A 27,064-nucleotide genomic window follows, 5' to 3' on the forward strand; every position below is an offset into this window, starting at 1 on the left:
TAATCTCTGAAACTTCGTATAAAACATACTTCTCTCTCCTTCACTCTCTGTCTCAAAGACTATAAGATTTTCTTTCTGTCCTGAAATTTCTTAGTAATGGACTGTTTCTGCCTATTATGTTAGCCATTTGGTGAGTCCTTTTATTCTGTAAATTTTCTTAATTTACTTCTTTAATGACTTCCTCCCCCCCCACCCCCACCCCACCCCCTGTTTTCTCTTTCTGGAGTTCCTATTCTAAAGTTGAATCTTTTTTTTTCTTCTATCTTATATCTCCCCTTTTTGAGCTTTTGTTTTACTTTATGGGAGATTTCCTGAACTTTATTAATAAATCCTTCTATGTAATTGGCTTTTAATGTTTAATTTGCAAGATCTTGATGTTACTGTTCTTGTTCTGTAAACTTTTTTCAAACATCCTGTTACTGTTGAGTGAGTAACTCAACACTCTAAAAATATTAATAATTTTGGGAAATATACTTCTCCCCACAAGCCTTCCTGCAATTAGTTTTTTGTCTTTTAAGTCTCAGTATTTCATATTAAATGCTTTCCTTAAATGTCCATAATCCCTGGCTATCTACTTATACTTAAGAGTGGTCACTAAAAAGATGATTGGAAGTCTCTGCATATGGATGGCACCTGTCAAGTGGGGCTTTCTCTAGAGTAATCCAACTGGGCCATGTCCTTTGGAAATTCTAGATATTTGGTCTTTCCTTTTTGATTTATCACATTCCCAGAGAAGTTCTTTCCATTTCTTACCTGAATGGTAAAGTCCTCAGTCACTCAGTCATATCCGACTCTTTGCGACCCCATGGACTGTAGCCCATGAGGCTCCTCTGTCCATGGAATTTTCCAGGCAAGAATACTGGAGTGGGTTGTCATGTCCTACTCCAGGCAATCCTGATCTAAGGATTGAACCTACATCTTCTGCATCTCCTGTGTTGAAAGGCAGATTCTTTACCATTAGCGCCACATGGGTTAAAACCAGTAAAGGCCTGGTTGCCAGTATTCTAGGAACTGAGAGGAGAATAAGGGCTGGGATGCTCAATTTTTAATAAACTTTTGCTTTCAGAACATGCCATGCTTTCAACTGTGCCTGGTATCTTCCAATTTAGAGACTCTCTCTTTCACCCCCTTTTGAGACTAACTGACCAATCTTTTGTCAGAATGAGGGGAAAGCAGACACTGGACTAAGCAGTGAGGGAGGTGGTCTAGGGTCTAACTGCTTCTGCAACAGGCTTGCAATGAAACCTCCTGTTGTTAGTTCAGTCTTTGCCTTGACTTCCAGAGGTACCTGAGGCTGTCTCTTACAAATATTTGGGGGCTTGGTGATATAAGCCAGATTACTTTTTGGCCCATCTCATACTAGCTAGGAATTTCTCTTTCTTGGTCTTCTAAAGTTAGTTATTGTCCAACAGCTTTCCAGTTTCTGAAATTTTCTTATTTCTTCTGTCTTGTTCTCTTTGTCCTTGTGGGTGTACACTTTTTAAAATCCACTTTACCATCTATTTCATGGGGTTTCAAATTGTGATTCTTAGATCAATTCCAGGCCACAAAGATTTTGTTACCAGTCTATGATAAGAGGAAGAATTTGTGCCAGAATGTAAACTGATTTACTAATGACACAGTTTAGTTTAACTGACTTTTGTTTTTTTTTAATATTTTATATATTTTTAATTAATTATTATTTATTTCTAATTGCACTGGGGCTTTGTTGCTACACTTGGCTTTCTCTAGTTGTGGTGAGCAAGGGCTACTCTCTAGTTGTGATGCATGATCTTCTCATTGCAGGGGCTTCTTATTGCAAAGCACAGGCTCTCGGCCAAGTGGGCTTCTGTGGTTGCAGCACTGAGGCTCAGTACTGTGGCTCTTGTGTTCTAGCACACAGGCTCAGCAGTTGTGGTCCATGGGATTAGCTGCCCTGCAGCATGTGGGATCTTCCTGGACCAGGGATACAAACAGTAACCCCTGTGTTACAAGGCAGATTCTTAACCACTGGACCATTAGGGAAGTCCTGATTTTGTTTCTAACAGCAAGACTTTTTCAGTAAAGGAAGCGGTGCATTGATTTACATTCTAGGGTAAGTGCCTTATGTCATCATGCACAAGCGGAAGACCAGTTTGGATACATGTAATAATACTAGTCTTGAGCTTTCCTCCTTTTCTCTAACGAAATTTATCTTACCTATATCTCATCCTCCTATGGCCCAGCTTCCAGTTCTCTGAAGTCATATTCATGGTTACATGCAGTAATAGGTTAGCAGAAACTACAGTTATAGAAAGGGTCTGGCCAGATTTTCAGAATTTAAAGAATATTCTAGTACTCTCTCTGGCTTAGATTGAAGGTAGAAGGAAGAAAGATGATATGCCTCTTTCTGAAGTAATGATGTAAAATAAGGCTTGGATCTTCTCCGGCAACATCATCAAAAATGAAGAGGGAACAAGATAAAAATAAGGAAGAACCTAGAAAGTCAAGCACATGCCCAGAGCAGGATGCTTTCTCAGAAAAGACACAATAGGGCCCTGTGCTTTAATCTCCCCCTGATCTTTAGGTTCAGCATCAGCAGCAAGTGAATGCCAAGGCGAGGTTGTAAATGGCCTGGCCAAGTTTTCAAGGAAGGCCCATCACGGAGCCAATCTACAAAGACCAGGAGAGATTTTTCCCTTGTCTTTTTTTCATTCTCTTTTTGTTCTGGGAATTTAAATAACTCTTTGTCCAAACATGAGCTGACACAAGCTTAAGTAACAGAGACTTCAGAGAGCATATATAACAAAGAATGTCTTTCAAAATAGTTTGAAAAGTCACTAAATAAACAATACAAAACACACAAAGAAACAACAATGAACCCTGAGAAGAAGGAAGAATCTGCTTACCAAAGTTACCATATCACGATATTCAGAATGTCTAGTTTTCAGCAAAAAAATTAAGAGGCATGCAAAGAAAAAAGAAATTGTGGCCCATTCCTGTGGGGAAAAAAAAGAAACTAACAAACTGTCATTGGAGAAACATTGGACTACCTAGACAATGATTTTAAATCAACATCCTTAAATATGATCAAGAAATAAAGAAAAATCATAGACCAAGAACTAAAGGAAACCAGGAGACTAATGTCTGAACAAAAAGAGACCAACAATAAATATATAAAAATTATGAAAAGAAAACAAACAGAAATTTTGAACCTGAAAAGCACAATAATTTTTACGAAAAACTCACACAAAGGTCATACACCCAACAAGAGACTTGTATTCAAATATATAATAATCTCATATATCTCAAATTCAAATATCTCATAATTCAATAATAAAAAGGCACATCACTCAATTAAATTGAGCAAAGGATCTGAATAAATATTTCTCAAAAAAAGATATTAGTATCTAAATGGCTAACAAGCACTGGTAAAGATGTTCAACATTACTGGTTATTCAGTTCAGTTCAGTTCAGTCACTCAGTCGTGTCCAACTCTTTGTGACCCCATGAATCACAGCACGCCAGGCATCCTTGTCCATAACCAGCTCCCAGAGTTCACTCACACTCATGTCCATTGAATCAGTGATGCTATCCAGCCATCTCATCCTCTGTCATCCCCTTCTCCTCCTGCCCCTAATCCCTCCCAGCATCAGAGTCTTTTCCAATGAGTCAACTCTTCGCATGAGGTGGCCAAAGTATCGGAGTTTCAGCCTTAGCATCATTCCTTCCAAAGAACACCCAAGACTGATCTCCTTTAGAATGGACTGGTTGGATCTCCTTGCAGTCCAAGGGACTCTCAAGAGTCTTCTCCAACACCACAGTTCAAAAGCCTCAATTCTTTGGCACTTAGCTTTCTTCACAGTCCAACTCTCACATCCATACCTGACCACTGGAAAAACCATAGCCTTGACTAGACGGACCTTTGTTATTAGGGAAAGGCAAATCAAAACCATAATGAGATAACCTTCATCCTCATCAAGATGACCATAATTTTTTTGAAATGGAAAATATTGACAAGAATGTGAAGACACTGCACACTGATGGTTGGAAGATAAAATGGTTATCTTCCATAAGCTGCTGTGGAAAACAGTTTTGTAGGTCTACAGAAAGTTAACCATAGAATTAGTATGTCCCAACAATGCCATTCCTGGGTAGATATCGAAAATGACTTGAGACCAAGTGTTCAAACAAATTCTTGTATACAAATGTTGGTAGTAGCATTATTACAAGAGCCAAAAGGTAGAAACAAACGTCCATTGACAAATGAACGAATAAACAAAATGTTGTATATCCATACAATGGGATATTATATTCAGCCATAAAAAGAAATGAATTACCAATATAAGCTACAACATGGATCTTGAAAACATGCTAAGTGAAAGAAGTCAGACGCAGAGGTCATGTATTGTATGATTCCATTTCTTTGAAGAATCTAGGATAGATAAACCCACAGAGACAGAAAGCAGAATAGTGGTTGCCATGGGGTGGGTAGGAATGGAGAGTGACTTCTTAATATGTACAAGGTCTCCTTTGAGGGTGTAAAAATGTCTTAGCACAGGATAGAGATGATGGTTGTACATCACAAGAAAACATCAGAGTGGAAACGTACTAGATATGAATGTACTAGATGTCATCACAGTATACACTTTAAAACGGTTAATTCTATGTTTGCAAAGTTCCCCTCAATTTTTTTTTTTTTAATGAAGAGGACTCTGTCTGCAAGAGAGACTTTCAATCACCCAAACTAAAGCATCTATTTATATGTTATTTTGTATATTTTTAAAAGAGAAACCAGAAACACCTGTTCTGCAAAATAGAAAGTATTTTATCTGACAGCAAAATAAATGGCTCATTTATAGAAATAAAATGTTATTTGGGGGCATTTTACAGACCAGTTTTTACAGTGAGCATACGTGTGATCTTGTCTTGGGCATTTGAATCTATGGGTTAAAAAATGGACCTAAAACTAGAGACCAGTCAGGTGCAAAAGCCAAAGCTTTTTCTTCATTCATTTTCTAGGTCTTCTGACTAACATTCGGCACTGCTCCATTTTAGGATTCTAAAGCAATGAGAAGGTCCTGTATCACCAAAGATGTGATTATATCCATTGTAGGTGGTGGAGTATACCATATGTATTAGAAATGCTTCCACTCTGACTTGAAAATTAACTGTATTTTAATACTTCTGTCTGTAAGTATTCTGGATAAGTGATGTTTTCTTGTGCACTGCAGTCCTCAGTAGAGTGGAACCCTTTTTGATGCCTGTAAGCTTCCCGAGAACAAGAGTATAACTTACTACCTTCTCAAGAAGTTATGGTAAGTGAGAGACAGTTCAAGTCCTGGCTCTACTGCATGTTAGCTGGGTGAACTTCAGTATCAGGTCACTGATTACCCTCAACCTCAGTTTCCTCAACTGTAAAACACAGATGATAGCCAGACAGAGTTGATGTGAGGAGCTAATATAACACAATGCCAAAGGACTCTCGAAATGTCAGTGCTTTTTTGCACAGTGGGTATAAAGTTAATATTTGTTTAACTGAGTTGTGTAATGATCTTGTGGATATAAGGCTAATCTTGCTTTGCACTGATTGAATTAAATCAGGCCATTTCTCTAGGAAATTATGTCTCAGGAAACAAAGTGAATCCTTGATAAACTAGGATTTTTGTAATAAGCTATGTTGTAATAGAGGTGTGTTGTAATTACCACAAATGCTACTAATGAAATACGCTAATGAGAAGAGAGTTAATTGTTCCTTTTCCAGAAGACAAATGAATTCTCTTCCACTATTTGAGTTTCTTTAGTAAGTCACATCTTTCAGTGTTCACAGCATTCCCTGAGAATGTGAAAAGTTAATGCATCCCAGCAGGTGAGCAGTTTATTTCTTTTCCCTGGCAGGAATATTAATCACTATTATTATCACTCAGTAAGTCTCTGACTTCATAGGGAACGTGTGCCACTAACTTTGGGGAGGGCAATTATGTTGGGGCAGTGTTGGTGTGGAGAAATCAATCAGGATTAGCCACTTCTTTCCTGCCTAATAAAGAAAGCCAGTACCTGTTGAGAAGGTTTAATTTTAGAATCCTAGAAGAGTTAGCCACACTACCCAAAATATCAACTATTAGAATTATTCCTTTGAGTTTAGTAGAGTCTTTAGAAAGGGCCCACTAAAATGTAGATGTTAATAAACATTACTGTAGCAAATATCACAGATATCCTTAAAAAAATGATTCATAATTATGGCCAGTGCCAAAGGACTAGAAGTCTAGATCACAGACAAGAAGGAAAAAGAAAGAACAAAGTTCTAGCTTTTGGAAGGCTAGGACCAGGTATGTTACTTGCAAGCCTGAGATATCACGAGAACCTTGGATATCCCACAGAGCTTGTATCAATGGGAAACGAGGCAACAGTCATCCAAGACCATATCCTATGCTTCCTTAACCAGACTGTGCATCCATTTAGAACACAAGCAATTTGCGGTTTTAGTAGGTGATAGAAATAGCAATAGGGGCTGTCCTGGTGGCTCAGTGGTAATGAAAGTGCCTGCCAATGCAGGAGACGTGGGTTCAATACCTGGGTCAGGAAAATACCCTGGAGAAGGAAATGGCAACCCACTCCATTATTCTTGCCTGGGAAATCCCACGGACAAAGGAGCCTGGAGGACTAGAGCCCACAGGGTCACAAAAGAGTTGGACATGACTTAGGGAACAAAACAAGAAATAGCAATACAAAAACTATTTTTAACTCAATAAGTATTTATTAAGCATCTATCAAGCAGAGATTGGTATCAAGCAATGGAGCAAGTGACCTTCATCCTACAGGACCATTTGACTCTGAAGGAATCTCTTCTCCCCATCTCTTCCCTGTACTATCCCTTCTCTGAGTAAGAAATCCAATTAACAAGAACTTTACCTCCAGTTTTTTTATGCCTACTTCCCTCTCCCTTAAGAAATCACTAACAAGTTAGAAATGGTCAAAAGTTTATCAGAAGGTATCAATAAAAGGTGTTTAAATGGATAATAGGTATGAAACATTTTACAAACTAGATTATCACAAATGGATAATTAATCGCCTATAGAGAGGAATTGTGAGCAATAGCTATTAAATAATAATTAAATACTGCCAAACCATAAGTTGTACCTTCCCTGGTGACTCACACAGTAAAGAATCTGCCTGCAATATGGGAGACTCAGGTTCGATCCCTGGGTCAGGAAGATTTCCTGGAGAAGGGAAAGGCTACCCACTCCAGTATTCTTGCCTGGAGAATTCCACAGCCAGAGGAGCCTGGCAGGCTTCAATCCATGAGTCTCAAAGAGTCAAGACACGATTGAGCGACTAACACAGCAAACCGTAAGTCTGGTGTTCTGCAACGGGCTTCCAAAATCAAGCTAGGCAGGAGAACAAAGAAGTGCCTTAACCAGGAAGAATGAATTGCAGAGGAGTGATTCATTCCTGCTTTAAAATCATTTGCTTCCTTTGCCATAGAACAGAACAGACTCCTCTGTGCTTAAACCATATTTATATCTGAGAAGGCTGTAATACTTGGAATGGAAGAATTCCTGACTAGAATGAAAAATCATTTTCTAGGTTTCAATTTCATGTTAATGTGGTTGACAAATGTAATATAAGCATGGGACTTTTTAAAATTATGTTATGTTTTGCAATTGTAAACAACTTTAGCAAAAGGAGTAGAGATAAGGACGAATGAACCTCCAGTGAATACCAAGCTGGCAGTTCAGATCAAGATCAGCTGTTGGCACAGATGTGAGGAGACACAACTTTGGGTCTTTAGGGTTTCTACCAGCAGGTGTATTTATTTGCTTGGTTTTATATAGTACATGAATACAGGAATCTAGAGATAGAATTGTGAGTCTATCAAGGCCTTCCTCTAAACTTTAGTATATACTTCTCCACATTATTTCATGTAAATGTAATCATAAAACCTAGGGAAATCTTTTTTCTGGTAGAAATCAAAGTGTCATTTATCCTCACAATAACTCAATGTGAGAGTACTTAAAATACATTTAATATATTCTGTATGAATGGTGGACAGATGTCACAACATTTTTGTCAAAACCCACAGAATGTACAACACAAAGAGTAAGCCTTACTGTAGAGTACAGACTTTAGTTAATATTAATAATAATATTTAACTATGGACTCATGGAAAAAAACACATTTAATATTTAGGCCTAGTAACAATCTGACTTCCCTCTTTCATATATTCAAGCCTTCATCCCTTCAACACACAAAACCACTCTCAAGACTGACTATAAGCATAGGTCAGAGTTTTATTTCAAATGAAGAAGCTTTCTGAAGAGCCCAATTCAAAGATTCTATCTTGGCAGAGTCATTTTATAGGGGAAAAATGGTTAGACAGTTATTATTAGACTATATTTTAAAAATGGAGATGACTATCTAGTTAAGGACAATTAGCCTCTTTGCCTCTTTTCATTGGTTAAAGTTCTTAGATGAGTTTCAAGACTAATAGTCAACTGAATGGATTTCCTAGGAGGGGATTTTGGCTTCCCTGGTGGCTCAGTGGTAAAGAATCTGCCTGCCAGTGCAGAAGACCCAGGTTCAACCCCTGGGTCAGGAAGATCCCCTGGAGAAGAAATAGCAAACCACTCTAGTATTCTTGCCTGGAAAATCCCATTGACAGAGGAGCCTAGAGGGCTATAGTCTATGGGGTCACAAAAAAGTCAGACACAAATTCACAATTAAACAGCAGCAAACAGCAGCAGGAGGGGCTTTTAAGCTCGATAAAGTCTATCAGAAAATTGCTCAAGTAGTTTATCAAGAATACTAAACTATATATGTAGAAAAAGCACTCAACAAACTCCAACAGTCTTTCATGATGAAAACACTCAAAAACTGGTAGAAAGGAAGTTCCACTATCTGATAAAGGACATCTATGAAAAATCCACAACTAACATCATCAGTGCAGTTGCTCAGTCGTGTCTGACTCTTCGTGACCCCATGAATGGCAGCACGCCAGGCCTCCCTGTCCATCACCAACTCCCAGAGTTCACTCAGACTCACGTCCATCGAGTACGTGATGCCATCCAGCCATCTCATCCTCTGTCGTCCCCTTTTCCTCCTGCCCCCAATCCCTCCCAGCATCTGAGTCTTTTCCAATGAGTCAAATCTTCATATGAGGTGGCCAAAGTATTGGAGTTTCAGCTTCAGCATCATTCTCTCCAAAGAAATCCCAGGGCTGATCTCCTTCAGAATGGACTGGTTGGATCTCCTTGCAGTCCAAGGGACTCTCAAGAGTCTTCTCCAACACCACAGTTCAAAAGCATCAATTCTTCGGCGCTCAGCTTTCTTCACAGTCCGACTCTCACATCCATACCTGACCACTGGTAAAGCCATAGCCTTGACTAGACGGACCTTTGTTGGCAAAGTAATGTCTCTGCTTTTGAATATGCTATCTAAATTGGTCATAACTTTCCTTCCAAGGAGAAAGCATCTTTTAATTGCATGGCTGCAGTCACCATCTGCAGTGATTTTGGAGCCCCAAAAAATAAAGTCTGATGCTGTTTCCACTCTTTCCCCATCTAGTTCCCATGAAGTGATGGGACAAGATGCCATGATCTTAGTTTTATGAATGTTGAGCTTTAAGCCAACTTTTTCACTCTCCTCTTTCACTTTCATCAAGAGGCTTTTTAGTTCCTCTTCACTTTCTGCCATGAGAGTGGGTTCATCTGCATATCTGAGGTTATTGATATTTCTCCTGGCAATCTTGATTCCAGCTTGTGCTTCCTCCAGCCCAGTGTTTCTCATGATGTACTCTGCATAGTAGTTAAATAAGCAGGGTGACAATATACAGCCTTGACATACTCCTTTTCCTATTTGGAACCAGTCTGTTGTTCCATGTCCAGTTCTAACTGTTGCTTCCTGACCTGCATACAGGTTTCTCAAGAGGCAGGTCAGGTGGTCTGGTATTCCCATCTCTTTCAGAATTTTCCACAGTTTATTGTGATCCACACAGTCAAAGGAGAAGCTGAAGTTGAATGGTTCTATGAAGACCTACAAGACCTTTTAGAACTAACACCCAAAAAAGATGTCCTTTTCATTATAGGGGATTAGAATGCAAAAGTAGGAAGTCAAGAAACACCTGGAGTAACAGGCAAATTTGGCCCTGGAATACGGAATGAAGCAGGGCAAAGACTAATAGAGTTTTGCCAAGAAAATGCACTGGTCATAGCAAACACCCCCTTCCAACAACACAAGAGAAGACTCTGCACATGGACATCACCAGATTGATGAAATCAGATTGATTATATTCTTTGCAGCCAAAGATGGAGAAGCTCTCTACAGTCAAGAAAAACAAGACCAGGAGCTGACTGTGGCTCAGATCATGAACTCTTTATTGCCAAATTCAGACTTAATGGAAGAAAGCAGGGAAAACCACTAGACCATTCATGTATGACCTAAATCAAATCCCTTATGATTATACAGTGGAAGTGAGAAATAGATTTAAGGGCCTAGATCTGATAGATAGAGTGCCTGATGAATTATGGATGGAGGTTCGTGACATTGTACAAGAGACAGGGATCAAGACCATCCCCATGGAAAACAAATGCAAAAAAGCAAAATGGCTGTCTGAGGAGGCCTTACAAATGGCTGTGAAAAGAAGACAAGGGAAAAACTAACATCATACTTAATGGCAAAAGATTGAAAAGTTCTGCTCTCACCTCTTCCATTCAACATTGTACTAGAGATTGTAGCCAGGGAAATTAGGCAAGAAAAATAAATAAAAGGCATAAAAATTGGAAAGAAAGAAGCAAAATTATTTGCAGATGACATGACTTTGTATATACAAAATCTAGAGAACCCATAAATAAAGCATCAGGGCTAATAAAGAGATTCAGCAAGGTTCTAGAATAAATACATAAAATATATACAAATATATAAGATAAATATACAAAAATTACCCACATTTCTATATACTAGCATTGAATAATCCGTAAATGAAATTGAGGAGACAATTCCATTTACAAAAATATCAAGAAGAATAAAAATACTTAGCAGTAAATTCAACTAAAGAAGTGAAGACTTGGACACTAAATTACAAAATACTGTTGAAGAAAATTATAGAAGACTTAAATAAATGGAAAGACATCCCATGTTCATCTTTTGGAAAACTTAATGTTAAATGACCATACTCCTCACATTGATCTACAGATTGAATGCAATCCCTATCAAAAATCCAGGGTTTGTTTTGTTTGTCTTCACAGGAATTGACAAGTTGACGCTAAAATTCATACAAGGGACCCAGAATGGACAAAATGATTTTAAAAAAGAACAGAACTGGAGGACTCACACTCTCAATTTCAAAAGTTTCTACACAGATATATAGGATAATCAAAACTGAGTGATGGTGGCTTAAAAACAGACATAAAGATAACTTATTCTGAACAAAAGTACCAATACAAGTCAATAAAGAAAGAATAGTATTTTCAATATATTGTAGTGGCATAATGGAATATCCACATGCATAAAAAGAATAAGTTGGATCTCTTCTTCACACTCAAAATACACAAAAGTTAACTCAAAATGGACCAAAGTCCTAGAGGGAAGAGCTAAAACTACAAGCTCTTAAAAGAAAACTTAGTTGCAAATCTTCATGATGTTTAGGCAATAATTTCTTGACTATGACACCAAAAACAAAAGCAACCAAAGAAAATAATTAAATTCACCAAAATTCTAAAATTTGGGCTTCAAAAGATACAACCAATGAAGTGAAAAGACAAGCCACAGAATGAAGAAAATATCTATAAATCATACATCTGGTATATCTCTAGTATTTAGAAACTATAAAGAACTCTGGCAACTCAACAATAAAAAGGAAACACATGGGCTTGAATAGACACAAAGGACATATAGATATTCCTTCAAAGACATACAAATGGCCAATGAGCACATGGAAAGATGTTCAACATAATTTGTCGTTCAGTTCAGTTCAGTTCAGTCGCTCAGTTGTGTCTGACTCTTTGTGACCCCATGAATCGCAGCATGCCAGGCCTCCCTGTCCATCACTAACTCCCGGAGTTCACTCAGACTCACGTCCATCAAGTCAGTGATGCCATCCAGCCATCTCATCCTCTGTCGTTCCCTTCTCCTCATGCCCCTAATCCTTTCCAGCATCAGAGTCTTTTCCAATGAGTCAACTCTTCACATGAGGTGGCCAAAATACTGGAGTTTCAGCTTCAACATCATTCCCTTCAAAGAAATCCCAAAGATGGGCTCAATAAAGGACAGAAATGGTATGGACCTAACAGAAGCAGAAGATATTAAGAGGTGGCAAGAATACACAGAAGAACTATACAAAAAAGATCTTCACGACCAAGATAATCATGATGATGTGATCACTAATCTAGAGCCAGACATCCTGGAATGTGAAGTCAAGTGGGCCTTGGAAAGCAACACTACGAACAAAGCTAGTGGAGGTGATGGAATTCCAATTGAGCTATTTCAAATCCTGAAAGATGATGCTGTGAAAGTGCTGCACTCAATATGCCAGCAAATTTGGAAAACTCAGCAGTGGCCACAAGACTGGAAAAGGTCAGTTTTTATTCCAATCCCAAAGAAAGGCAATGCCGAAGAATGCTCAAACTACCGCACAATTGCACTCATCTCACACACTAGTAAAGTAATTTGTCGTTACAGAAATGCAAATTGAAACCACAGTGAGATATCACTTTACACCTACCATGATAGCTATAGTTTAAAAAAATGGACAATAACAAGCGTTGGTAAGGATTTGGAGAAATTGGGACCTTCACACATTGCTGTTGAGAATGTCGAATGCTGCAGCCACTGCGAAAAACCATTTCTCTAAATGTTAAATATGGACTTATCATATGATCCAGCAACTCCACTCTAGGTATATACCAGGAGAAGGGAAAAGGTTTTCATATGAAAACACTTGTTCAGAGAAGCGTTACCATAATGGCCAAAAAGTAGAAACCACCACATATCCATCATCTGATGAATGGATAAACACAATGTGGTATATCTATTCAATGGAATATTATTTGGCCCAAAACAAAATGAAGTACTGATTCAGGCTATAGCATGGATGAATCTTGAAAATGATATTCTAAATGAAGGTGACATACCGCATGATTCTATTTACATGAAATGTCAGAAGAAGCAATTCCATAGACACAGAAGATAAATTAGTGTTTACAGGGTCTAGAAGCAGGAGGTAACAAGGAGTGCCTGCTAATGAGTATGCAGATTACTTTAAGGTGATAAAAATGTTCTGAAATTAGTGGGAATGAGAACAGAAATTCATGAATATACTAAAACACATTGAACTGTACAGTTTTAAAGAGTGAATTTTGTGGTATGTGAATTATATCCCCAAAAGAGAAAAAGGGGCATCTCCTACAGCCCTGAATCCTAGTCTTCATTTGTGGAGACACCTAATATTACTTGTTTTTCGGCTGCTGTTGCTGTTGTTGTTCAGTTGCCCAGTCATGTCCGACTCTTTGTGACCCCGTGAACTGTAGCACAGCAGGCATCCTTGTTCCTCACCATCTTGTTTCTCAAGAAACTATCTTCTTTCTTGGCTACCATTTGTGAAATAGACTTTACCATACAAATATATTTGTGTTTCTATAGGTTCCTTATTAGAAACAGAAATATGAGCATAGCAAATACATTGTCCTAGACTTTGTTTTCCCGTCTTTATAACTTTCTCTTTCTTCTTATTAATTATTTTTATAGGAGTATAGTTGCTTTACAATGTTATGTTAGTTTCCACTGTCTATTAAGTGAATCATATTTCATTATATACATATACATTATTCATCATACATATACCTATATCCATTCGTTTCTAGATTCTGTTCCTATATAGGTCATTACAATATAGAGTAATGAAAGGAGTTTTCATTCCAATCCCAGAGAAAGTCAATGCCAAAGAATGTTCAAACTACTGCATAAATGCACTCATCTCACACACTAGCAAAGTAATGCTCAAAATTCTCCAAGCTAGGCTTCAACAGTATGTGAACCATGAGCTTCCAGATGTTCAAGCTGGATTTGGAAAAGGCAAGGAACCAGAGATCAAACTGCCAACATCTGTTGAATCACTGACAAAGCAAGAGAGTTCCAGAAAAACATCTACTTCTGCTTTACTGACTATGCCAACTGACTATATGGATCACAACAAACTGTGGAAAATTCTTCAAGAGATGGGAATACCAGACTACCAGACCTGCCTCCTGAGAAATCTGTATGCAGGTTAGGAAGCAACAGTTAGAACTGGACATGGAACAAGATTGGTTCCAAATCGGGAAAGGAGTACATCAAGGCTATATATTGTTACCCTGCTTGTTTAACTTTTATGCAGAGTACATCATGTGATACGCTGAGCTGCATAAAGCACAAGCTGCAATCAAGATTGCTGGGAGAAATACCAATAACCCCAGATATGCAGATGACACCACCCTTATGGCAGAAAGCAAAGAACTAAAGAGCCTCTTGATGAAAGTGAAAGAGGAGAGCAAAAAGTTGGCTTAAAACTCAACATTCTAAAAACTAAGATCATGGCATCTGGTCCCATCACTTCATGGCAAATAGACGGGGAAACAATGGAAACAGTGAGAGATTTCCGTTTTTTTGAGCTCCAAAATCACTGCAGATGGTGACTGCAGACATGAAATTAAAAGATACTTGCTCCTTGGAAGAAAAGCTATGACAAACCTAGACAGCATATTAAAAAGTAGACATTACTTTGCCAACAAAGGTCTCTATAGTCAAAGCTATGGTTTTTCCGGTAGTCATGTACAGATGTGAGAGTTGGACTATAAAGAAAGCTGAGCCCCAAAGAATTGATGCTTTTGAACTGTGGTGTTGGAGAAGACTCTTGAGAGTCTCTTGGACTGCAAGAAGATCCAACCAATCAATCCTAAAGTAAATCCGTCCTGAATATTCCCTGGGAGGACTGATGCTGAAGCTGAAACTCCAATACTTTGGCCACCTGATCCAAAGAACTGACTCATTTGAAAAGACCCTGATGCTGGGAAAGATTGAAGGTGGGAAAAGAGGATGACAGAGGATGATATGGTTGGATGGCATGACCAACTTGATGGACATGAGTTTGAATAAGCTCCCAGGGTTGGTGATAGACAGGGAAGCCTGGCATGCTTCAGTCCATGGGGTCGCAAAGAGTTGGACACGACTGAGAGACTGAACTGAATGGAATGTGTATGTGCCGATCCCAATCTCTTTGTCTTCTACATCTGTGACTCAATTTCTGTTTTGTAAAAAGGTTCATTTGTACCATTTAGATTACACATATAAGCAGTATCATATGATATTTGAATTAGCTTTAGTAAATTCCATTTGACAGCTATTACATTGTATTTTCTCAATTACAAGATTCATTCACAATGTAGTGTTAAGTGTCTGCTGTGAAGATCATTCCTGTTTACAATATAACTTGGTGATTATTTCATTTCAGCATATGCAATTATCCTTCACTCCTTTTTATTTTGGGATATGCTATAATTTAATTTGATAGTGTTTTGCTACTACAATAATGTTGCAATTAATTTCCTTGAAATATTTCTATTACATGCATATGAGTGGGATACTTACCAGAAGTAAAATTTCTAGTTGAAAATATGTTCCTCTTATTTTATTTCAATAGATGGATTTGTTATTGATTATTAATTTAGTGTCTCTCTTACTAGATCATGAGGTTTCTGAGGAGAGGGATTATTTCTGTCTTTTTCTCCAAAATTTGTTCATTGAACACTGTATACTATGCCATTACACAAATATATCATATTCTTATCCATTGTATTTTTTAAAATTAAACTACGGTTGACTTACAATGCTATATTCATCTCAGGAATACCTTTCATCACTTTAATTACATCATGCCATTCTTTTCCGGCCTGCAGATTTTCTGCTGAAAAATCAGCTGATAGCCTTATGGGATCCCCATGTATGTGACTAATTGATTTCCTCTTGTTACCCTCAAAATTCTTTCTCAACTTTTGCCATTTTAATTATGTCTTGGTATGGATTTCTTTGGGTTCATCTTGTTTTGGACTCTTTATGTTACCTGGAAAATCCCATGGATAGAGGAGCCTGGTAGGCTGCAGTCCCTGGAGTCACTAAGAGTCGGACATGACTGAGTGACTTCACTTTCACTTTTCACTTTCATGCATTAGAGAAGGAAATGGCAACCCACTCCAGTATTCTTGCCTAGAGAATCCCAGGGACGGGGGAGCCTGGTGGGCTGCTGTCTATGGGGTCACACTGAGTCGGACACGACTGAAGCGACTTAGCAGCAGCAGCAGCAGCATGTTACCTGGACCTGGATGCTTGTTTCCTTCTTAGGGAAGTTTACAGCTATTATTTCTTCAAATACTATTTCTATCCTTTCTCTCTTCTCCTTCTGGGACACCTATAACGCAAATGTTAGTACACTTCATGTTGTCCCAAACGTCCCTTAAACTATCCTCATTTTTTAAAATTATTTTTATTTTTCCTGTTTGGCTTAGGTGATTATTACTACTCTGTCTTCCATATCACTTACCCATTCTTCAGTATCATCTACTCTACCAGTGACTCCCTCTAATGTATACTTCATTGCTGTTATTGTATTCTTCAACTCTTATTGGTTCTTTTTTATAATTTCTAACTCTTTGTTCAAGTTCTCATTTGTTCATCCATTCTTACCCTGAGTTTGGTAAGCATCTTTACAATCATTACCTTAAACTCTTTCTCGGGTAGATTGGTTATCTTCACTTCATTTAGGTCTTTTTCTTCAGTTTTGTCATGTTCTTTTGTTTGAAACATACTCCTCTGTCTCCTGAATTTGCCTAAGTCTCCAAGTTTACTCCTATGTATTATGTAGTTGGTTACAACTCTCAATCTTGGAGAAATGACTTGTCCTAAAGAAGCCCAGCAGCATGTTCCCCTTTGATCACCAGGGTCAGATTCTCCAAGACTGTCCCCTGTATGGGCTGCATGAGCCCTTTTATTGTAGCAAGGCTGGGTGTTGCAGATGTGCTGGTACTTGGGGCTAACCCGGGCGCTAACAGGCTAGAGGGAGAATTCCAAAAAAGCAACCACCAGGGCCTGCGTCAGCATGGTAGAGAGAGATAATGAAACAGCTGCCACAAGCATGTCAGTTCCCAAGGGGAGTCCCAGCTGCCCCCTGTTTCTCCACAAGACTCTCTAAGATCAGCAAGTATGTCTGAACCAGACTCCTTTCAAACTGCAGCTTCTGCATAGGGACTTGGAGCAAGTAAGTTTTTGCATGTGCCCTTTAAGGATGGGCCTCCAGCCTCTAGTTCTAAACATAGGCCCCACTGGTTTTCAAAGCCAGACATTCTGGGTGCTCATCTTCCCAGTGCAGGACCAGGCTGGTGACCTCAGTGTGGGACTGGGACACCTGGCTCCTCAGGTAGGACCTCCACAGTTGATTTTCCTCCCTCCTGCTTGTGAGTCACCATGCCAAGAATGTGAATCCTGACAGCCAGTGTCTCCACCCTTCTGTCTGTCAAGTTGTGGTTCTTTATGTCTTTTCTACTAGCCTTCAGGTCATTCTCAGAGATAGTTGCCCTGTTCAGCAGTGTAATTCAGGTGTGACAGGGGGTGAACTAGGCATCTTCCTATTCTGCCATCTTGATCCCTCTCTGTCCCCATTTCTGTTTTGTTGACCAGGGCAATCTAGATTTTAGCACATTACTTGACATACTGCTTTATGTATTTGCAGACAGACAAGACTGTGTGCTTTCTCATACAAAGTATCAAATAGAATTTCAAAGCTACATCATTAAAAAACACAATCTAGTTTACAGAGATAGTAATTGTTTGGGGGAGGGTGGGAACTGGTTAGTTTTTGTTTCTTTTCTTTTCATTCATTTCATCCAGTTATTAGTTTTTTATGTTTTCCTTTCTAACCCTAGTATATTTTCAAGAATTGTGGAGTCAATTGCAATGCATCATTTTAAGAAACATAGAATCATTAATTTCATCTGAAGACATTAGCATGTTTTATTAAATAAATGCCTGCTTCTTAGATTTGAGTATTCTGCAATTCAGTTCCTTAGGAAAAACAAGGGAGGATAGAGGTTTATTTGCAGTTTTAAGAGACCTAATAACGCCACCTGCTGGACAAAATGTCAGAATACGATTTGAAGCCATTAAATCCTAAAACTTCAAAATCAATTTGCTTCCATTAATCAGGGAAAATTTTGTTATTTTACCATAGGAGTGTTTGCAAATATAATTAAGTTTATAAGAGGTTCTTTGATGCTTTTTAAAAAAGTAGGGATAAAATTTTTCTTTTTTTAGGATAAAGTCATTTTGGGAACTGATTACCCCTTCCCACTAGGTGAGTTGGAACCTGGGAAACTGATAGAATCCATGGGAGAATTTGATGCAGAAACCAAGGTATGTGCCTTTTACTTCATGATCTTATTCCTGAATTTTCCTGATCTAACTGTGTTTGGTTTCAGAGCACTTTGATACGGGATAGCAAAGGACAGAGAAATTGTTGCACTTAGTATTTCTAGAACTGTTGCTTGATCTTTAGAATCGGCTGATCTATTAAAGAACAAAGGAAAGTTAAAAAGCTGAAAGTGAACCTAGTACAACTAATTCATAAAGACAAAGAAAACGGTAAAGAAGCATATTATAATAATATATTTAGATTTGCATGTTAGATGAATAAGAAAACATGTTTCTATTATAAATCTACCAATCTCCAAAGTTGTAATGATTCTAGTAATTTGGATATCTAGACTCAAGTCTTGATTAACAGGACTCAATGATGCAGAACCCTCAAGCAACTGGATTTTGTTTTTCTTTCAGCATGTGACTTTTAGGGTGGCTAAATGTGTCTTAATGCTGACACTTCCTATTCTGCCCCTTAGGTTCCTGAAACAAAATGAGCTTAAAATGAGGCACTGTGTCCCCAAATTTCCTCTCCTTTGCCATCCCCTTCACATCCCATGGGCTTCTCTGGTGGCTCAGACGGTAAAGAGCCCACCTTAAATGCTGGTTTGATCCCTGGGTCAGGAAGAACCTCTGAAGAAGGAAATGTCTACCCACTCCAGTATTCTTGTCTGGAGAATTCCATGGATGGAGGAGCCTAGCAGGCTACAATCCATGGAGTTGCAAAGAGTCAGACATGAGTGAGCAACTAACATTTTGACTTTCCCATCCTACAGTGGTAAAGAATCCCCCTGCCAGTGCAGGAGCCAAAGGAGACAAGAATCAGACCGACTGAGCATGCAAATCCCATTCCACACCCGCTCACAATGAAACAAGTTCTTCCTAAGACTTCACCACTAGGGGCCAGGGATGCCAAAATGAAAACACGGAGATGTAAATTCTTAAAAAATTTTACAAAAGTCTCAGTCATAACCCTTTTGTATGAGACTTGACTCTCTTCTAAACTAGGATCCAAAAGTTCTCTTCAACTCTAATTCTTTACTCTAATTGTTAGGGATACAGCTCATCACATCTTCTTAGAAACTTGAAGCACATTAACAGATGCCAAGAAGAGCACATTTTGATATATACTAGTCACAAGTTATTAACTGGGAAACCTTGGACTGCTTTAAACAGGAAGTGTCTCCTTTGGCACTTACCCACCTTAAGGAACTAAAAATCCTGAATTGTTAAACGGTAGTGGTGGTTTAGTCACCAAGTCGTGTCCTACTTTTGCAATCCCATGGACTGTAGCCCCCCAGGCTCCTCTGTCCATGGGATTCTCCAGGAAAGAATACTGGAATGGGTTGCCATTTCCTTCTCCAGGGGATCTTCCTGACCCAGGAAATTAACCCAGGTCTCCTGAATTGCAGGCAGATTCTTTACCGACTGAGCTCATATAATTGTTAAATATATACTTATTAAAGTAGAAAGCAATACTAAGATTTTCTCTACTTTTTATATCAAGAGTTGAAAATGAAAAACTTCCTATAACATTAATGAAAATTAAACTAAAACCAGACTACCCCAAGTATCCTGTTGTTATTGTTCAGTTGCAAAGTCGTGTCCGACTCTGCGACCCATGAACTGCAGCATGCCAGGCTTCCCTGTCCTTCACTATTTCACAGAGTCTACTCCAACTCCATGTCAAATATCCTGATTAAGACTTTAGTGGAATAATAATAATTACTATTATATGCCTTTGTTATTTAATTTTACGTCTATCACTTTCGAGTTTTCAGAAAATCTTGAATAAAAATTGCATGCAGTCATAAATACATGATATTCTGTAACGTTACATGTTACTCATCATAACATTGTAATAAAGACTAAAAACAATCTACAGGGGAATAGTTAAATAAATAATAGTATGTCTATACAATGGAGTCTATATAGCCATTCAGTTCAGTTCAGTTCAGTCGCTCAGTCGTGTCTGACTCTTTGCGACCCCATGAATAGCAGCACGCCAGGCCTCCCTGCCCATCACCAACTCCTGGAGTTTACTCAAACTCATGTCCATCAGGTCAGTATAGCCATTAAAAAGTATTAAAAATCAATTTCTAAGATATATTAAGAAAGGTACCAAAAATGCACATACTTTCATTTGTAAATAGCTCACTATCCATTTGTGAAAAAAATTATAAACCTACATATAAGAATTTGCTTATATATGAATAAAATATCTCTGGAAGAACAGATAAGAAACTGATAAGTCTGGGAAGAAAAAGTAGTGGTTGGGCAGTACTAGTAAAAGGAAACACATTTCTTATCTTTTGAATTTTGAGCCACATGAAGGTAAAATTTCACTTAAAATTTTTTTAATGAAATAAATAAATCCATTTGATGAGCACAACAACACTGAGAGATAGGCAAATGCATTCCACCAGGCAGATGCAGAGGAGGAAAATGAGACTTGGGTGTTAAGTGATTTGCCAAAGGGATATAATTGCTGGATTATAGCACATAAACTCAACTCCAAATCTCCTAACTCCAGGATCAGGTCTCTATCCAATACACCAAAATGTATCACCTTCAAAGGATACTTGGTACCAACATATTTTAAAAAGTAAAGCAAATAGGTTTTCAGAGCAGCAGCCTTTATTTCTGAAGTCTTCCTTTACAGAAGGATGACCCAGGGTGAATCACGGAAGAACCCCAAGTGAGAGCTCCTTGCCTCAAATTACCCACTCTGCAAGCCTATGTGAGAACCCTGACGTGGTCATGATACACAGATACACACTAATGGTATGGATGTTACACAACCCCATACATGTTTCCTTCCACTCTCAGCTGCATGCCTGTCCTTTGCAAGCTAGGCATATATCAATTAGGGTATCACAAAGTTAACTCTCAAATCACAGGAGCTTTTTCCGTGGAGCAGATCTAATCTATAGCTGGGGAGAAGGTGAAAAAAACTTGGCAGTCTTTTTCTCATGTGAAACTTATCAATGTACATAGTTGTACAATATTCTGAGACTCTTATTCAGGGTCATGTGAAAGGACAACACATATACGGAGAAGGTAGTGGTACCTAAGCTGTACCTTTTCTCTGTATTTGACTCCAAGTAATTCTTAAAACTCATTGAAGGGTCCTGTTGAAGTTACCAAAGAAGTCATTTTCCTAGGAGGGTTTTCCTTGTTAAAAGTCTCCTCCCCTCCTTCTACAACCAAATTTCAAAGTTAGATTTCAAATAAAGGGACAAAGGGGGAATTAGAGAAGGCAGTCAAAAGGTACACATTTCCAGTTAAAAGATAAATAAGTACTAGGATTGTAATCTTCTTATGCTCATTCAGTCGTGTCCGACTCTTTTATGACCTCATGTACTGCAGCCCACCAGGCTCCTCTGCCCATGGGATTTCCCAGGCAAGAATACAAGAGTGGGTCGCCATTTCCTTCTTCAGTGGCTCTTCCAAATCCAGGGATCAAACCCGTATATTCTGCATTGACAGGCAAATTCTCTACCACTGAGCCACCAGGACTGTAATGTACAACAGGATAAATATAATTAACACTGCTATATGTTACATATGAAAGTTATTAAGAGACTAAATACTAAGACTTCTTATCCCAAGAGAAAAAATATTTTTTCTATTTCTTTAATGTTGTGTCCATATGAGATGATGGATACCCACTAAACTTATTATGGTATTCATTTCATGATGTATACAAGTCAGATCATTATGTTGTACTTTTTTTTTTACTTTTATGTTATTTTATTTTTAAACCTTTATTGTCATAATTTTTTAAATTTATTTTTTAATTGAAGGATAACTTGTACATCTTAAACTTATACAGTGTTGTATATTAATCATATCTCAATAAACCTGAAAGAAAAAAGAACATTCCTTTTGGGGGCTGAATATTCCATTTATGTGTATACCACGTTTAAAAGCCTGCTCATCTGTTGATGTATACTTGTGCTGTTTCTTTCAGCTGCTATGCAGAGTACTATTATGAACATTCCCTTTCAAGTATCTGTTTGATACTTTAAAAATTCTGTTGGATATATTTAGAAGCGGAATTGTTGGGTCATCCCATAATTCTGTTTATAATATGCTTAAACTTATCATTGTACTTACTATTTAATATAAAATGCATTTGCAGAAATATTTCATTAGAAACTGCTACTATTAAAAAATATAAAATTATATATTTTCTACATTAGCTATAATGTAAATAATACATTATTTACATGTTCAAAAATTTAAAACCTCTACCATGTTTTGTCTATGATTGTCAATATATTTGAGAAGTACAGAAAATAATTAAAGCACAAATATACCACCCATCATTCATTTTTTGCTTTTAAAATATTGTTCAATACAAATATATGAGTATAATTTTTAAAATAGTGTGGCAAAACATGGGTCAAGAGATCATTGTTTAAACACCTAGTATTCTTCTCTCACATTGGGGAACTGAGTTTTTAAAAACCTGAAGACAGTTAGTAAGTACTTTAAAACAGCCATTAAATAATGCTTTAAAGTAAAACCTTTTCTTTTCTTTTTCAGGATAAACTCAAAGCTGGCAATGCCCTAGAATTTTTGGGTCTTGAAAGGAAACAATTTGAATGACTGAATTTATTACAAAGGCAAATTTCAAGAAGACATTTTACTTTTGCTTTTAAATACGTATCACATATGCATTATTGAAATCCTATTTTGAACTCTTTTATCCAGAAATAGAATATATCCAAATACCCTAAACTATTCATAACAAAAACGATTCTCATGTTTTTATTCTGAAAAACAGCACATTATTTCATGTGCAAAAATTATTTTCCTACAGCCTTTAAAATTAATGGCAGAAATAAAAAGCAAAATGCCATTAATGATTCATATGAAAAAAAATAACAGATTCATCCTAGAGGGTTTATGTAGGTTCTCTACCTTGAGCAAATATTTGTTCAGTTCAGTTCAGTTCAGTCGCTCAGTCGTGTCCGACTCTTTGAGACCCCATGAATCCCAGCACTCCAGGCCTCCCTATCCATCACCAACTCCCAGAGTTCAACTCTCAGACTCACGTCCATCGAGTCGGTGATGCCATCCAGCCATCTCATCCTCTGTCGTCCCCTTCTCCTCCTGCCCCCAATCCCTCCTAGCATCAGAGTCTTTTCCAATGAGTCAACTCTTCGCATGAGGTGGCCAAAGTACTGGAGTTTCAGCTTTAGCATCATTCCTTCCAAAGAAATCCCAGGGCTGATCTTCTTCAGAATGGACTGGTTAATAGGTCCCAAATAACCTATTTTTATTCACTTTAAATACCTTCCATTAGCTCAGAAGTGGGCTGGGAATGCTTTAGAGTCCAACACATTTTCCATAATCTCTAGGAACTTACAGCCCAATTAAGGAGGCAAAATACATGTTTGTGGAATAATTACTAAGCAATAAAAAACGCATGTCACAGAATTTCAGTTAAGAAAAATTCATTTGATTCCAACTTTGGGCACATCTTCACAGAAGCTGGAACTCGAGATGAGTCTATAAAAATGAATAAAGCATGTTAAGAGTTGGAAGATGGTAAATAGGAAGGCAAAACAATGGGAACATAGTTTCCATATGAATAAGAACTTATCTATTCTGGAGAGAAGTTTCAGTATATAATTTATTTTTACCAGAAACTCTTTCCATTTGAAATACCGAGCAGACTGTGTAAAGCAAGCTGCGGAGGTTGAGCAGGGCAATACCAGGGTAGACTGTTATACTGACTGCATTTCTATTCGTTCCACCTGGGCTGCTGAAGATGAACTTGGTTCTGAGAGGGGTGATTAACATCTGTGGTTCATGTACCTCTGGCTGAATTCTAAAACGTAATTTTTCAAAATTACCCGCTTGCTCTAATTGTGGTTTTCTGGCTTGTTTTTTGTTTTTGTGTGGGGTTTTTTGGCCTCGCCATGGCATGAGGGATCTTAGTTCCCTGACAAGGGGTTGAATCCATGCCCCATGCAGTGGAAACACAGTCTTAACCACTGGACCACCAGGGAAGTCCCATCCTCTTGATTCATTCATACTTCTTTTCCCTCCTATTAGTCAAGAGTTGAGTATGACATGTAAATTGTACTGATTTAATCTTTGCTAAACTACACTCATCTTATTATTTTCTTTATTTTAGTCTATAACTCCATTTCCTTCTTTCTTCTCCTGTTGCTTTCTAAGACTTTACCCACCCAACACTTTGCTTGTTACTCCAGTCTGCTTTAAAAGAAAAAGTTGAGTCAAACAGCAACATGAAGCATATGTTATTATTTTTTACTTCCCCATTCTTTAGGGGAAAATGTCTTGTTTCTTTTTAAATATTCTGTATTTGAGCACTTTAAACATAGTGTTTGATGACTGCTTTATTATGAAAAGCAACCATAAATACATAGTTTAAATAGATTTGGGGTATATTCATATTCACAGAGTATTTATGTGATATGCCAGGGTTGTAAGGCAGTTCCACACACTGGGGACATAGAAAGTTAACAAAAAGGATAAAATCTGTTCTCTGATGAAACCTACAACCTGTAGGTAAGAAACTGTAAACAAATAAAGGAGGGAGGACAAAGAAAGGAGAAATGGAGAGCAAGAGGGAAGGAGGAGGGAGGGACGGAAAGGAGGAAGGGAGGAAACTTTTCTTATACTGATAAACATTATGCAGAAATTAAAACAAGATGTATAGAATGACTCGGGGAAGGATGGGAGATAAAACATTAAGTTGTAGGGCCAGAGAATACCTGTTTAAAGAGGACTTTGAACTAAGACTTGAGTAACAGAAAGAAATGGCCATGGAGAAGAGTATTCTGGGGAAGGGCTAGAGCAGCAAAGGCTCTGAGGCAGAAAAGAGCTGGGACAGAGCTTGTGAGCAAGGGAGAAACAGGGATGACACGGAAAAGCTGGCCAGAGAAGTAAGCTGTGGTCGAGAGTTTAGATTTTCATATTAAGTTTTTTAGTAAGCCAGTGGAGTTTTTAAAATAGGTTTGTGACATACTCTGTCTTATGTTTTTGGAAAATCCCATGGATGGAGGAGCCTGGTAGGCTGCAGTCCATGGGGTCGCTAAGAGTCGGACACGACTGAGCGACTTCACTTTCACTTTTCACTTTCATGCATTGGAGAAGGACATGGCAACCCACTCCAGTGTTCTTGCCTGGAGAATCCCAGGGACGGGGGAGCCTGGTGGGCTGCCGTCTATGGGGTCGCACAGAGTCGGACACGACTGAAGCGACTTAGGAGCAGCAGCAGAGAATTATTTTAAGGCGTCAAGAAACGATGGTGACTTGGGCAAGAGTAGTAGAACAGGGACAGTGACATGGGGTTGTAGGGAGAAGCAACAGCACTTGATAAATGTGAGGACAAGGGCAAACGGGAAGAAAAAAATCAAGGCTGATTCCCAGGTGTCTGTGTGTGTGTGCACCATAGTTCGTTCAGTCTCTTACATTTGGACATTATATGTAATTTCCAATATTTTGCAATTACAAATAATGCTGCAATAAAATTAGGTACATTTGTCATATCACACATAAGGATAACTCCAACATAGATTCGATCAAAGATTTAACTCTAAGATAAGGTGAAACTATGCAGACACTAGAAAAGATGAGAAACTTCCTCTTTAAACCAAATATAAAGAAGGGCTTTCTAATGATGTCCTTTCTGTGCAGTAATTCTAGGGACATTTAGCCTCTGTAATGTAGCTAAGGCTATTAAACTCATCCATACTTTAGAGAGGTGCCTTGACTCCTAGTTTTTTTCACTTGAGCATCTGGGTTGATTTCTTTTACCATCGTGAGGAAGACTGACAAAAACAGGTTTGGGAAGAAAGAGAATCAATAGCTCTGCTGTTGGCTGCTGCTGCTACTGCTAAGTCGCTTCAGTCGTGTCCGACTCTGTGTGACCCCACAGACGGCAACCCACCAGGCTCCCCCGTCCCTGGGATTCTCCAGGCAAGAACACTGGAGTGGGTTGCCATCCTTCTCCAATGCATGAAAGTGAAAAGTGAAAGGGAAGTCGCTCAGTCATGTCTGACTCTTCATGACCCCATGGACCGCAGCCTACCAGGCTCCTCTGTCCATGGGATTTTCCAGGCAAGAGTACTGGAGTCAGGTGCCATCGCCTTCTCCGTCTGCTGTTGGACTTACTATATTTCAGGTGTGTCTCAGACATTTGAGTAGGAATGTCCATAAGCAGTTAGGTACACTATTTTGGGGAGTTAAAGAGGGAAGTTGGGAAAAGGGCATCAGTATATAGAAAGTATTTAAAGAAATGAGACTGGATGAAATCACCAGGAGAAAAAGTGAAGCAGAGAACCAAAAGAACCTAAGACTAATTACTAGGATTCACCAGCACTGGAAACTAAGTAGTGCTCAGTGAAGTAGGAAGAAAACCAGAAAAAAATGTATTCAGAAGTAAGGGGGAGACAATGTTTCAAGAAGGCCTAATAGCTTTAGGCATTAAAAGAGAAAAAATATAAAATACTATGGTACTGGGCTTCTTTGGTGGTACAGGAGCTAAGAATCTACCTTGCAATGCAGGGGACATGGGTTGGATACCTAGTCTGGAAAGATCTCAATGCTTCAGAGCAACTAAGCCCACGAGTCACAACTACTGAAGCCCTTGCACCTTAGAGCCCATGCTCCACAACAAGAGAAGTCA

General features: G+C 38.4%; 1 protein-coding gene across 6 annotated transcripts in view; it reads left to right on the forward strand.

Moving 5' to 3' along the window:
- Window positions 1-24,259, forward strand: part of ACMSD (aminocarboxymuconate semialdehyde decarboxylase) — a 63,190-nt gene extending 38,931 nt beyond the window's left edge. For 2 of the 6 annotated variants that reach the window (XM_013969990.2, XM_013970003.2), the window contains exons 10-11: window positions 18,292-18,390; window positions 22,945-24,259. In XM_013969990.2, coding sequence (XP_013825444.2) covers window positions 18,292-18,390; window positions 22,945-23,007 — 162 coding nt within the window. In that variant the 3' untranslated portion in view covers window positions 23,008-24,259. Of the gene's footprint in view, window positions 1-5,192; window positions 5,692-18,291; window positions 18,391-19,169; window positions 19,643-22,944 lie in introns of those variants that run through there. The other 4 variants (XM_013969992.2, XM_005676200.3, XM_013969999.2 and 1 more) reach the window with 4 other exon arrangements.

Source organism: Capra hircus, chromosome 2, assembly GCF_001704415.2.
Source record: "Capra hircus breed San Clemente chromosome 2, ASM170441v1, whole genome shotgun sequence".
In the NCBI taxonomy this organism is placed as follows: domain Eukaryota; kingdom Metazoa; phylum Chordata; class Mammalia; order Artiodactyla; family Bovidae; genus Capra; species Capra hircus.